The sequence below is a fragment of the Pongo abelii genome, chromosome 21, assembly GCF_028885655.2.
Source record: "Pongo abelii isolate AG06213 chromosome 21, NHGRI_mPonAbe1-v2.0_pri, whole genome shotgun sequence".
NCBI classification, from domain to species: domain Eukaryota; kingdom Metazoa; phylum Chordata; class Mammalia; order Primates; family Hominidae; genus Pongo; species Pongo abelii.
In genome coordinates this window covers 36,159,052-36,171,109 of record NC_072006.2, presented here as the reverse complement: position 1 = coordinate 36,171,109, position 12,058 = coordinate 36,159,052, and the positions used below count along the sequence as shown (strand labels likewise).

Here is a 12,058-nt window from a genome sequence, read left to right as displayed (position 1 = left end):
TTTCTTATCTTTCCAATGGGAACAATAATTTCCCAAAGCCCTGCCCTGCTCTGCTCTTCAGAGCTGTGGCCAGAAAGACACAGGCCATGGATGGAAGAGCAGTTGGAAACCGTAAAGTACCAATGCACTGGATTCTACTGAAAGGCTTTTTCTGAAAGCCTGGTGTTCAATATCAGTGCCTTGGAGGGAGGGTCAGAGCTCCCCAACACTTCTGGGTGTGAGAGCTACAGGAGACTCCTACCCACTAGCCCTTCCTCTTCCTACCCCTCCCTTGGAGGGGAAATGGCCCAGGCTGCTTAGTGCTGGCTCTCAAAGCCACTCCCTCCTGCTCCCCTGCATCCTGCCAGTCACCTCCCAGCTCAGGAAGTGAGATCTCCACTCAGCCTGCCAGGGGAACAGGAAGAGGCCAGGGTGTGCTAGCCAATTCCTGACTCTGCTCTGGATGTGAAAGCTCCAACTTAACCCCTTGAGCCAGCCCAGAATTCCCACCCTTGGAGCAGCAGCAGGGCATTAAAGATGTGTTCTCTTGCTCTGGCATCTCCATGACTGGCTTTTGCAAGCCTTTTCCTCTCTCTGGGCCTCAATTTCCCTGTCTATAAAATGGAAGCTTATATTATTCCTGGACTAGCTCCAAACATCACTGAACTGCTGGGAATCTCAAATAGGACAATAAGTGTTTTGCATGCTACTAAAATTAGAAAACTATCTCTGTATTCCCTGCAGTGCTCCCTTCAGAGCCATAACAGATGAAGTGCTTAGTAAATGTCAGCGGAAGTGGTCAGAGATGGTGGATGTAGGCTCAAATGTATATGACCTTGAACACATTACCTCATCTCTTAGCGCCTCAGAGCTCTCACGTGTCAAAAGCAGGATAATGGCAGTACCTGCCTTGGAAGGCTGCTGCAGGGACTGAATGGGAACAGAAGTACACAATGATAACATATTATTAAAATCAGCTTGTGAATCAAAGAAGAGTTGAGCAAAACAAAGTCCCTGCTCTCAAAGACTTAACAATTGTGGCAGATAGGATTCATCTCTTTTGAGCCACCTCCAGTTGATTGGCAGGGGCTGCCTGGAGGGCTGCATAGAAGATTATAAAAACCGGATCTACTCCCAGCAGGAAGAAGCGATTGATTATCAATGCCTGCCATGGGCAGGAGTGGGGAAATTAGCAGCAGGTGGTCAGTGCACATGCTGACCGTGATCTGGTTAGAGACAAAGACACACAAGCCAAGAACTCTGGTATTAGGCCAGCAACTTGTTTGGGAAAGGCAGAATCAGGAGCCATTCCCCAGGCCGGTGGCATTCAAGCCAAACCTTGAAGGGTGAATGGAAGGAAAGTTACTCTGGGCAGAGGGAACAGCTTGAGCAAACACAGTGCCAGAGTTCTGCCTGCAAGGAACAGACAACCCCGCCAAAGGTGGCTTAGACAAGAAGGAACATTTATTCTCTCTTAAAACAAGTCCAATAATGAGTGTTTTCAGGTTATTTGAGCAGCTCAACACTAGCATCAAATTCCTTTATATTTTTTACTTTGCTGGTGTTATTGTGTCGCTCCAATTTATTTGTTGAAGCCCTAACCCCCAGTACCTCAGAATGTAACAGTATTTGAAGATAGGGTCTTTAAAGAGATGATGAAGTTAAAATGAAGCAGTTAGGGTGGGCCTTAATCCAATCTCCCTGGTGTCCTTATATGAAGAGGAAATTTGCACCTGTAATCCCAGCACTTTGGGAGACCAAGGCACGCAGATCACCTGAGGTCGGAGTTCGAGATCAGCCTGGCTAACATGGTGAAACTCCATCTCTACTAAATATACAAAATTAGCTGGGCATGGTGGCACGCACCTGTAATCCCAGCTACTCAGGAGGTTGAGGCCTCCTGAGACTCACTTTAACCTGGGAAGCAGAGGTTACAGTGAGCCGGGATCACGCCACTGCACTCCAGACTGAGTGACAGAGTGAGACTCCAATAAAAATAAAAAAAGAAAAGAAAGAAAAGAGGAAATTTGGACACACCGAGACAGCAGGGTCACTTGTGCACAGGGAAAGGCCGTGTGAGAACACAGTGGGAAGACGGCCATCTGCAAGCCATGGAGAGAGGCCTCAGGAGAAACTGTCAGAAGTGTTTGAACCAGAGCAACTCCATCCTGAATAGAAGCTAGGTAGAATGAGGCTGAGACCTACTGGGCTGCATTTCCAGACAGTTAAGGCATTCTAAGTCGTAGGATGAGACAGGAGGTCAGCACAAGATACAGGTCATAAAGACCTTGCTGATAAAATAGTTGCAGTAAAGAAGCCGGCTAAATCCCACCAAAACCAAGATGGCCACGAGACTGACCTCTGGTCATCCTCACTGCTACACTCCCACCAGCACCATGACAGTTTACAAATGCCATGGCAACATCAGGAAGTTATCCTATATGGTCTAAAAGGGGGAGGCATGAATAATCCACCCCTTGTTTAGCATATAATCAAGAAATAACCATAAAAATGGGCAACTAGCAGCCTTTGGGCTGCTATGCATATGGAGTAGCTGTTCTTTTATTCCTCTACTTTCTTAATAAACTTGCTTTCCCTGTACTGTACAGACTCGCCCTGAATTCCTTCTCGTGTGAGATACAAGAACCATCTCTCGGGGTCTGGATGGGGACCCCTTTCCTGTAACAAAACCAACTCTGCCAACGCCTTGATCTTGGACTTCCAGCCTCCAGAACTGTCAGGAAATAAATTTCTGTTGTTTAAGCTGCCCGGTCTGTGGTATTTTGTTATGGCAGCCCGAGCAGACTCACGCACCTGGCAAGATGGCTGCAGTGGCCTTGGGAACGGCACATGATGCCATCCCGAGATAAGCCCAAGGGTTTCCCCTTCTTGTGTGTCTTTCTTTCATGGAGAAAAACCTTTCCCAGGAATCTTCAAAAGATTTCCCTTAAGAAGCCAGGGGCCAGATGCATTCGCCAGGACATATTTTGGCTGCATCAAAGACTGAATAACGGACCTAAACAGGAGAGTTTCTCTCTTCTTCAGTTAACAGTCAAGGGTGGGTGTGGCAGCTCCCTGGGTCCTGGACCTTGAAGTCTCCTATTTCGTTGTTCCACCAAGCAGTGGTTCTGCTATCAACTGCAAGATGGCTTTCTCCACCCAGCTGGCAGTCCAGCCAGTAGGGTCAACAAAGCAGAGAACATGATCTGTCTCTTTAAGGTGATGTAAGCACAAATTTCTTCTTGGCCAGAACTTGGTTCATAGCTGAGCCTAGCTGCAAAGGAGGCTGGGAAATGTAGTCTTTTATTCTGAGTGGCTATGTGCCTAGCTAAAAACTCTTTATAGAAAAGGAGGAACATGAATACTGGGGGACAATTAGCAGTCCCTACCTCACCAGAATTGGGTCACATGCCCCTGCCCCCATCAATCCCTGGTCAGGGGAATTATCTTAGACCAATGGTCCTCAAACGTAGGCATGCATCAGAATCACCCGGAAGGCCTATCAAACAGATTGCTGTGCCCCATCCACATGGTGGCTGATTGAATAGATCTGAGGCCTGAGAATCTGCATTTATAACAAGTTCCCTGGTGCTACTAGTCTGGAGATCACAGTTTGGAAACCACCGTCTTTGGTCAATCATGATTTGCCTCCTGAGGACAGGTCAGGGTTACATTCCCTGGGCACTTTGGAGGGGGACCCTTGAAAAACTGGGGCTCCACCTGCATGCAAGCATGGTGAGAAAGCCTGTTGGATGGCAATCAGGAGAGTCTTATGGAAACAGGAAGATGGGTGGTTTGGAGAGGCTATGGGGGCCAGGTGGGGTATGTCAGAGATGAGACTCGAGGTGGTTTTAGGCCCAGTTTCTAAAAGTCAGAGTCTGGCAGAAGAGTTTGACCTTTATCCTGAAGGCACTGGGGAGCCATGGGAGGTTCTAAAGCAAGGAAATGCCATGATCAGATTTATGAAGGGTACATTAAAGTAGTGGTCCTTGGCTGGGTGCAGTGGCTCACATCTGTAATCCTACCACTTTGGGAGGCCAAGGCTGGAGGATTGCTTGAGACTATGAGTTCGAGACCAGCCTGGGCAACCTAGGGAGACCCTCATTTCTATAACAATGTTTTAAAAATTAGCTGGGCATGGTGGCATGTGCCTGCAGTCCCAGCTACTCCGGAGGCTGAGGCGAAAGGATTGCTTGAGCCCAGGAGTACAAGGCTGCAGTGAGCTATGATTGCATCACTGCAATCCAGCCTAGGTGACAGGGTGAGACTCTGTCTCTGGGGGGGAAAAAAAAAAAAAAAAAAAAAAGATCTGCAAGGTCCAGGTCCTCAGATCTGCTTGCACCAGAATGCAGGATTCCCAGGCATGTTCTTTAAACATGTCTGAAGAACTTTAAAAATGCAGATTTCCAGGCATGTTCTACCTATTCCCTGATTACGGAGGTGGAAATATGCGTTTAAAACATCCCCTCTTCTCCAAGTGATTCTCATGCACTTTGAAGTTTGAGAACCACTGGATTAGGATGGAAGCCCTGGAGACAGAGGCCCTCTTAGAGGCAATACCCCCTAGGATAGGATGTAAGCTCCTTGAGGGCAGGGACCTTGCCTGTTTTATATCTTTCTTGTTCACTATGCCAAGAACTGCCTGGCACCCAGTAGGTTCTCAATAATTATTGGTTGTAGTGGAGTTAGGAACTTCAGTCTGGGCCCTGATTTTGTCATGGACTCATTCTGTGATCTCTGACAAGTATCCCCACCCTTTATCTCCCCCCACCCACTTTATCTGTAAAATGAGTTTGGAGATAATCTGTAGAACTTTTGGCCTTAGGATTCTGGTTGATTGATTGAAACGCTGTCCAATAAACGGGAGATGTTATGTAATGTCCCACCCTCTCCCAGCCAAAGGCCTTTCTCTCTTAAGCCACAGAGATTGTGGCAAGTGGTACCCTACCTATCCCTCCTTCCTCATCTCCTTCCCCTGGCCCAGAACAGCCAAAACAATAGGACACAAGCAGCACGTACTGAAATGACTTTTAATATCTCATGTCGCAGCAAAATTAAAAATATACAAAAAGTTTGTGGTGTACAAAAGAGTCTCAGTAAAGAGGCCCCAACTCGGGGTCCCCTCCCCCTCCCCCTCCTGGGGGAAGCTCGGAGGGTGAATGGGGGTCGGGGGGATGGGGGATGGCACAGATGTAGTAAATACCAGGAGGTGGGACCAGGAAAAGGAAACAGAAGAGGACAGCGGTGAGGGCCCGTTAGGGAGGAAGAGACGACAGGGAGGGGAAGAATCACTCGGAATTGTGCTGACAGAGGGAGATTAGCCCCTCAGGCATGGCTAGTGATTCCTAGAGTTCCAGGGGCATGGAGGGGAGGATCAGGGCTGGGGATATTCTGGTGGGACCCTCAAAAGAACTGGGTTCTGGTCTCACCCTGCCACCAACTTGCTGTGTGACCTTGGGCTGGCCATCTCCCATCTCTGGGCTTGCCCCTTCAGTAAAATAGGATGCTGGATGTCTAAACCATTGATTCGCAACGTGGGGTCCCAGACCCTGAGGGCCTGTGAAGGCAGGAATGGGTGCCCACGAGTGCTTTTGAGAATTTTGTATTAAGCAACTCAATAAAATACATATATTCCCCCACCTTCAAGCCCTAGAAGTTGACTTGAGGCCTTGGAAGCATTTATCAGCAATCAGAAGCTCAGCTTGAGTTAATTTAATATGGGAAAATGAATTCTTCAAGAAATGAGGCTGGTTTGGGAGATTTTTCTCCCAAACCACAGGATCCTCAGGGAAGAAAATAATGAGGGAGCCATGGGAACGGTTCAGATACCTTCCAGCTGTTTCATGATGGGTTCGGAAAGCCAGTGGGGCTGGGGGCTATGTTTATATGAGGCTCCTCCAAGTTCGGTGGTTTAGCCCAATGGAGACCAGGCAGAAAAGGGTCAGATTGGATCTGGGGGGATTTGGGTGAGAGAGAGAGATGGAGGAATTGCCTTTTCCCCCCTGGCACCTTCTGTACCCCCTCTTTGTCCCAGGATACCCTCCATTCTGAGATTATTGCAGGTGCCCCGGGACAACCCACCCGTTCAGCCTGGCCAGGGGTGCCCTTGCAGTGGTTATGCATAGAATAAAGGCCAGGGTTGCTGAGGAGAGGGCAGCCTTCTCCTCCAGAGAAGGGAAAAGTGGCAGAAGCTAAGCACAAGGGGCAACCTCTCTGTCCCCTGGGGAGTTTTCTGTCTCCAGAAACCAGGCCAGGCCTGGACGGGGCCTTCCTTTTCCACTCCCACATCCCCCGCTCCAGAGTTTTTCCTCCCCATACCTCTACCGGCAGCAGCCAAGGACCCAGAAATATCCTATCCTCTCCCCAGCCAGAATGGCACATTGCAGCTCCTTTCCTCCCCAGTCCCGGGTCTCAGAAGCCTCTGTGGTTGGTTGGGAAGGGGGACTCAGACCCCAACCCTACTACTGCCCATGTGGCTTGGCACCCACTCGTTCCCTTCCATTGAGACACTGCAAAGCACTTTAATACAGAAACTGACAGCTCACCCTACCAACCTCTACTGCAGGCCCCAGCACAGCTTGAAGTGGGAGGGAGACAGGTGCCAAAGGTGGCAGGGGCCAGCACAGAATGGGACAGTTGGGTCCTGGGTTTCAGTCCACGTCCTGCACCTGGACTCCCCTGAAACCCAATGTAGATTCCTCCTAACCAGGGGCCCCCAAGCTGGAGAAGACTCCAGCAGCCTCTAACCCCCTGAGGCACTGGAGGGGCCTGTAGCCCTTATCAGATGATGATTCCCAAACCAGGGACCCTGTGGACCCCCAGACTTCCCTATTCAGCCAAGAGGGCAGTGGGCTCGTTCTCAGATAGCCAGGTGATGGGGATTTAGGGTTGGACTAGCAAAGTCTCAGAGGGAGCCACAGCCTCTGTCCCTGACTTCCGCTGAGGGGTTTCCAGACTCTGCAGGACGCTCCAGAACCTTCTCAACATTTTGAACCGTAAGTCTCAAACTGGTGGCATGTGGGCCAAATATGAGTGGCCAGCAGTTTCCCAAACATTTGAATTTTAGTACCTACAGGCAGGGCACACACTCTCCTGTTTGCCAGAGTCCCCAACACTCCCTATTGTCCCCATTACTCTTATTTTCATTATCTCAAGGCATTTGAGTTTGCATCCCATGCAGCCTTTGTCCCAGAAAACCTTCTCCCTATTGTCTGAGGCTTCTGTGGACTCCAAGCCCACATTAATTCCAAGGGAAGAACCTGCAGAACTCGAGTACTTAGGAGGGTGTTGACCGCAAGCAAGACCTTCCCTGGATATTCCCAGCTCCCTCAGCCCTTATCCAGAGACCTGGACTTTCCCCAGGCCTCACCTTCCCTGCCCTCTGTCTTCCCCAACTCTCATGGGTGACATGCCTCTGTGGGACACAGGTGTAGCAGGGAGCTGGCTGGGGGTAAGGCAGATTTTGGGGAGACACAAGAATGAGGCAGATGACAGGAGGGGATCAAGCAAGGCCCCCTCATTGGGGAGCCCTCTGTGGGGGAGTGGGGAGGTCTGTGCTGTTCAGCTGGGGTGACAGTTACAAGGCACATGGCACATCAGTGCCAGGAGGCGCCGTGATGTGGGCATGTGTGGTGCCTGCAGAGGTTTGGGGAACACAGTCAACAGCCTGGGGATCAGTTCTAAGAAAACAGGTAGACAGAAGTCTGCCCTGAAATGGGGACACTGGTCTCCTGGGGTTAGAGGTAACTGAGGGCAGGGCCTGCCATATTTGGTACCCAAAGCATCCTGTTCTCTTCTGTTCCTGGCAAAATTAAGATGCACCCAACTACTTCTCATCCCCAGGGAAATCCTAACTGCCACTGACTTCCTGTGTGGCCTTTGGTGAGTCCTTGGTCCTCTCTGGGTCTCACTTTCTCCTGTCTAATGGATGTGGAGGGCAGGTGGCTTAAGGAACCCTCAGGGACCCTCTGGGCTGCAAGGACCCTGGGAGGATGGGAAGGACTGGGAAGGACTGAGCATCCAGACTGGGGTGGGGGTCAGGGGACAGGAGGCAGAGGACCAGGGGGGTCAGTTCTGCCAGGGGAGAGACTGGCTGAGGTAGATTGTGTCACAGAAAGAAAAACAAAACAACAGCTCTAAGGGGATGGACCCCTCCCTCATCTGACTCCTCTATCCCAGTGAAATGAAGGGACAAGCCAGTGGAGCAGGGGGCCTCAGGCCTGGTCCCGAGCTCCTGGGTGGAGAGTCCTTTAAGGGCTGAGACTCTTCTGAGGGTGAGAAGCAGGAGAAGGTGCCTGCAGCCCTCTCCCCGGGCCCCTTGTGCCCAGATGTCCCTGCAGGCAGAGGCCCTGAGGGAAGGGTGTGTGGGGTTGAGAAGAGGTGGGGAGTGGGGGTGGAGTAAAATCCAAAAATGTAGCCATGGCTTCCCTGCGAGCCTCAGACCATGCCAAGCCCTGCCAGCATATCCCTGCCCCTTGGGAGTCTCCTGGAGTGTAAAGGACCCCAGCTAGGACTTTTCCTCTAGAAGGCAGCAGCCAGATGGGCCACTCTGGGATACTGGGGAGGAGAATAACTTGCCAAGGGTGACCCTCATGCTACCTCTCTGGGCCTCAGTTTCCTCATCTGTAAGATGGGTTGATAATACCTCTCTTGCAGGGATGTCGTGACCAGCGGAGAGTGTAAGTGAAACGACATGGGGTGAAAATTCCTGGCACAAGTCAGCCCTGGAGAAATAGTCTGTTTCTGGGTCTGGGTCCGCATCTTCAAAGCTCCCGTCTCACAAAGGCTTTGTGTGTGAATTCAGCCTCCGAAAATGGATTTGGGCAGAGAACAAGCAGGATGGATGAACCCAACAGAGCGGGCCTGGGTCAGCCTTGGGCTTCTCCCACCTCCCATCACCCTTGAGGCCTGGTTCCTGAGGGTGCTTAGCAGCAGAAAGAAGGAAAAGCACTCTTGCTGTGTTGGCAGGAGGGATGATGCACACACCATCTCGGCCTGTGTGCTGGTTGGGAGGGTGACTTGTATCATGGTTGTGCTTGTGCTTGTGTCTATGTGGGCAGTCTGGCCCTCTCTGCCTTTGGGGTTACCCTGCATCCCCAGCAATTCATCATTACCCATCACCTTTTGATGGGCAGCCCAGAGTCTGGGACCTTGAGAGAGTGGCTGCCACTCTGGGCCTCAGTTTCCCATCTGTAACCCAAGAGAGGCTGAACCAGGGAGGGCTAAGCACCCCTCTAATTTGCATAGTCTAGGATTCTCATGGCCCACCTCACTCCAGGATCAGGTTTGCATCTGTCCTTAACATCCCCTGCTGTCCTCTCCCACCAATCGCACCTAAGTTGCTGTGGGAGTGAGAGAGAGAGAGTGTGTGTGTGTGTGTGTGGGGCGGCGGGGGGTAGGGTTACCAGCTCTGCCAGAGGCTCTGTCTCCTCACCCCATGGAACTGCCTACTTCCCCTCTCCTATACGCCCCCTCAATCCAGCACTGGCTGTCCTAGGTGGGAGGAGGGGCCCTGGGTGAGTCCCCTGGGCACTCCAGGATGTTCAGGCCATGGGAATAGACCACAGGTCCTTGGGAGTCAACAGATCTAAGGCAAAACAAGTCAGTTTCCCAGATGCCGCCCCAGGGAGCCCCATTTGCAGGGTGGCTGAGAGCCAGGATTCATGTCACGTCCCCAGAGCTATTTTTTTTCCAGCTGGGAACCAGTTGGCAGCTGAAATGTCTCAGGGGTTCTGAGGACAATTTCCTTTTAGAAAGATGGCTATGGACCAAGGTAACAGGGGCCTAGAGCTCCCATGAGCCCCAGAAGTCTAGAATCAGAGCACCCTTTCCTAGAAAATTCCATTCACACTGGGCTCTAGAACCTCTTCTCCCCCACCACCATGACAGGTGCTAGAATCCCCCACAGCAGAGCAGCAGGGCTCCAATGTCCTCCTCCTCACAACAGAATACACAGATCAGAGTGGCTCCCTGGGACATTTTATCAGCCTAGCACTCTAGAACTCAATCTAGAACTAAGCGTGCTTCTGGATCAGTTCCTCTGATAAATGTGCTAAAACCTCACCTGCACTTGAGCCCAGAGATCTTTCCAGACATCTTATCTGCTGTGTCGAAGACCTGTATCTAGAAGCCACGTTCCAGGTGCTCATCTAGAACAAAGAATGGCTCCTTCAAACATTTCACCCGAGGCTTGTGGAACCTCATCCTTCACAGAGCCCACAACAAGAGACGTCTCCTGAGGAGTTCATTCTTGTTCGCTATGCTCTGGATTGCAGGTTCCCCTCCCCCAAGTCTTCCACCCCTCCATGCTTCTGCCAGCCTAGACCCGCCTAGTTCTTTCTCCTATCCATCTCCAGCACTGCCAGCCCCCCACCCCAACACCCTGCCCCACCCCAACTCCCTTCTTCAGCTCCCTCTTGCCCTGGCTCCAGGCCTCAGATGCTACAAGAGCCATGCCATCCCTGTCCACACAATGCTCCAACCTCACCCCATCCCTTCCACGGCCTCCTCCATCCTTCTCAGAGATCTTTTCCCACCATAGAGGCAGCCCACTCTCCACAACCCCTGAGGAGCACAGGGTCTAGGTCATGGACCCCAGACAGTGCCCTTTCTCTGGCAAGTCCAGCAGGGGCAACACATGGGCAACAGCAGGCAGGGGAGAGGTGTGGAGGCCCCATGAAAGCAGGGCAGCTCAAAAAGTGTAGCACCAGATGATTCCCCAGGCCCTGGGTCAGGGGAATTTAGGGAATGGGCCACAAGGCTGAAAACGGGGCCCAGGGCTGGGGCCTCTGCAAGGCTGTCCCCTCCCCTGAAAGAACCCAAGAGTGGGGCCACTCTACCCTTGGACCAACAGATCCACTCCCCCTTAGCCTGGTGGCCCTGAAATTCGGGGCTCAACACTGTGGCCGATGTGGGATCAGCCAAGCCTGTCCCTTTTGTTCCGGGACACTGTAGCCTACACTGTGGTCTCATACTCCAGCAGCTCCTGGGAGGTCCCCACACTCCGGTACTGCAACCGGGGCGTGGCAGGTGAGGAGTACTCCAGTGCCAGGATGGTCTTCCGGAGCCGGCGGTCAATAAAATGAGCATCCCACGCCGGGTACTTCTTGCGAGGCAAGTCAATCCGGATGACAGGCCCCTCTGTCCGCAAGGTGCGGGCCACTGGTGTGGGAGGCAAGCCAGGCCGCACCTGGAAGACAGGTGGGGTGGGGGTCCCCGCACGCTCTCCCGCCGAGGCCCCATCCCGCTCAGCACCTGTAGTCCTCGGCAGGGACCTGGGGGGACTCGTGATGGCGTCAGCGGGTGGGCCACAGGGCTCCGAGGCCTTACGGAAGATGCAACCAGGTGCCTGGGGACCCAGCATGGGCCCGTTGGGGTGCAGGAGACAGTAGTAGACACACATGAAGAATATGCCCAGCGCAAAGCTGGAGGCCACTACGCAGACCATGATGAGCGAGTAGAAGTCGGTTGAGAAGTTGCGGCTGGAGTACCAGAAGCCGGTGAGCGCGGCGTTCTCCAGCAGGACGATGCAGTGGTAGAGGGTCATGCGGCGGCGGCTGCGGCCCTCCTTGACGTTGAACCAGCAGAAGATGTAGATGATGCCCACCACCATGTTGTAGATGATCTCCTCCCACTTGGACATGCAGAAGTCCGTCTCCCCTTGGATGACCCAGAAGGTCATGACGCACCAGTGGGCCACGATGAAGATGCCAAAATAGAGCTTGTAGACGCTGGCGAAGAGCGCGAAGGCCAGGCCGCGGGCGGCAATGCTGAACAGGTGCCACAGCACCTGCGCCACGGCGCCCTTGTAGGACAGCGGCCGCTTGTCGTCCCGCGAGTCCCGCAGCACCTTCTGGTAGGAGGCCAGCGTCCAGGCCAGAGACACGAGGGAGGCGGAGGTGGAGAGGGCTGTGGAGACAGGGCAGGGGCGGGATGGGCTGGGTTAGGGGCGGGCTCGGGTTGGGGTCTGGGGAGAGGCGGAGGGTTCTGGGTCAGGAGCTGGGTTTTGAAGAGGCGTGAGGAAAGGCGCTGCGGATCAGCAGGGGTGTGGGGAAGGTCTGGGAGGTGGGGAGCTTCAAAA

General features: G+C 52.7%; 1 protein-coding gene across 1 annotated transcript in view; it reads right to left on the bottom strand.

Moving 5' to 3' along the window:
- Positions 1-4,973: 4,973 nt before the first annotated feature.
- XKR7 (XK related 7) overlaps positions 4,974-12,058 on the bottom strand; it is a 34,472-nt gene continuing 27,387 nt past the window's right edge. Inside the window, exon 3 of the mRNA XM_009233484.4 lies at positions 4,974-11,886. Within this exon, the coding sequence (XP_009231759.2) occupies positions 10,934-11,886 (953 nt within the window). The 3' untranslated portion in view covers positions 4,974-10,933. The remainder of the gene's footprint in view (positions 11,887-12,058) is intronic.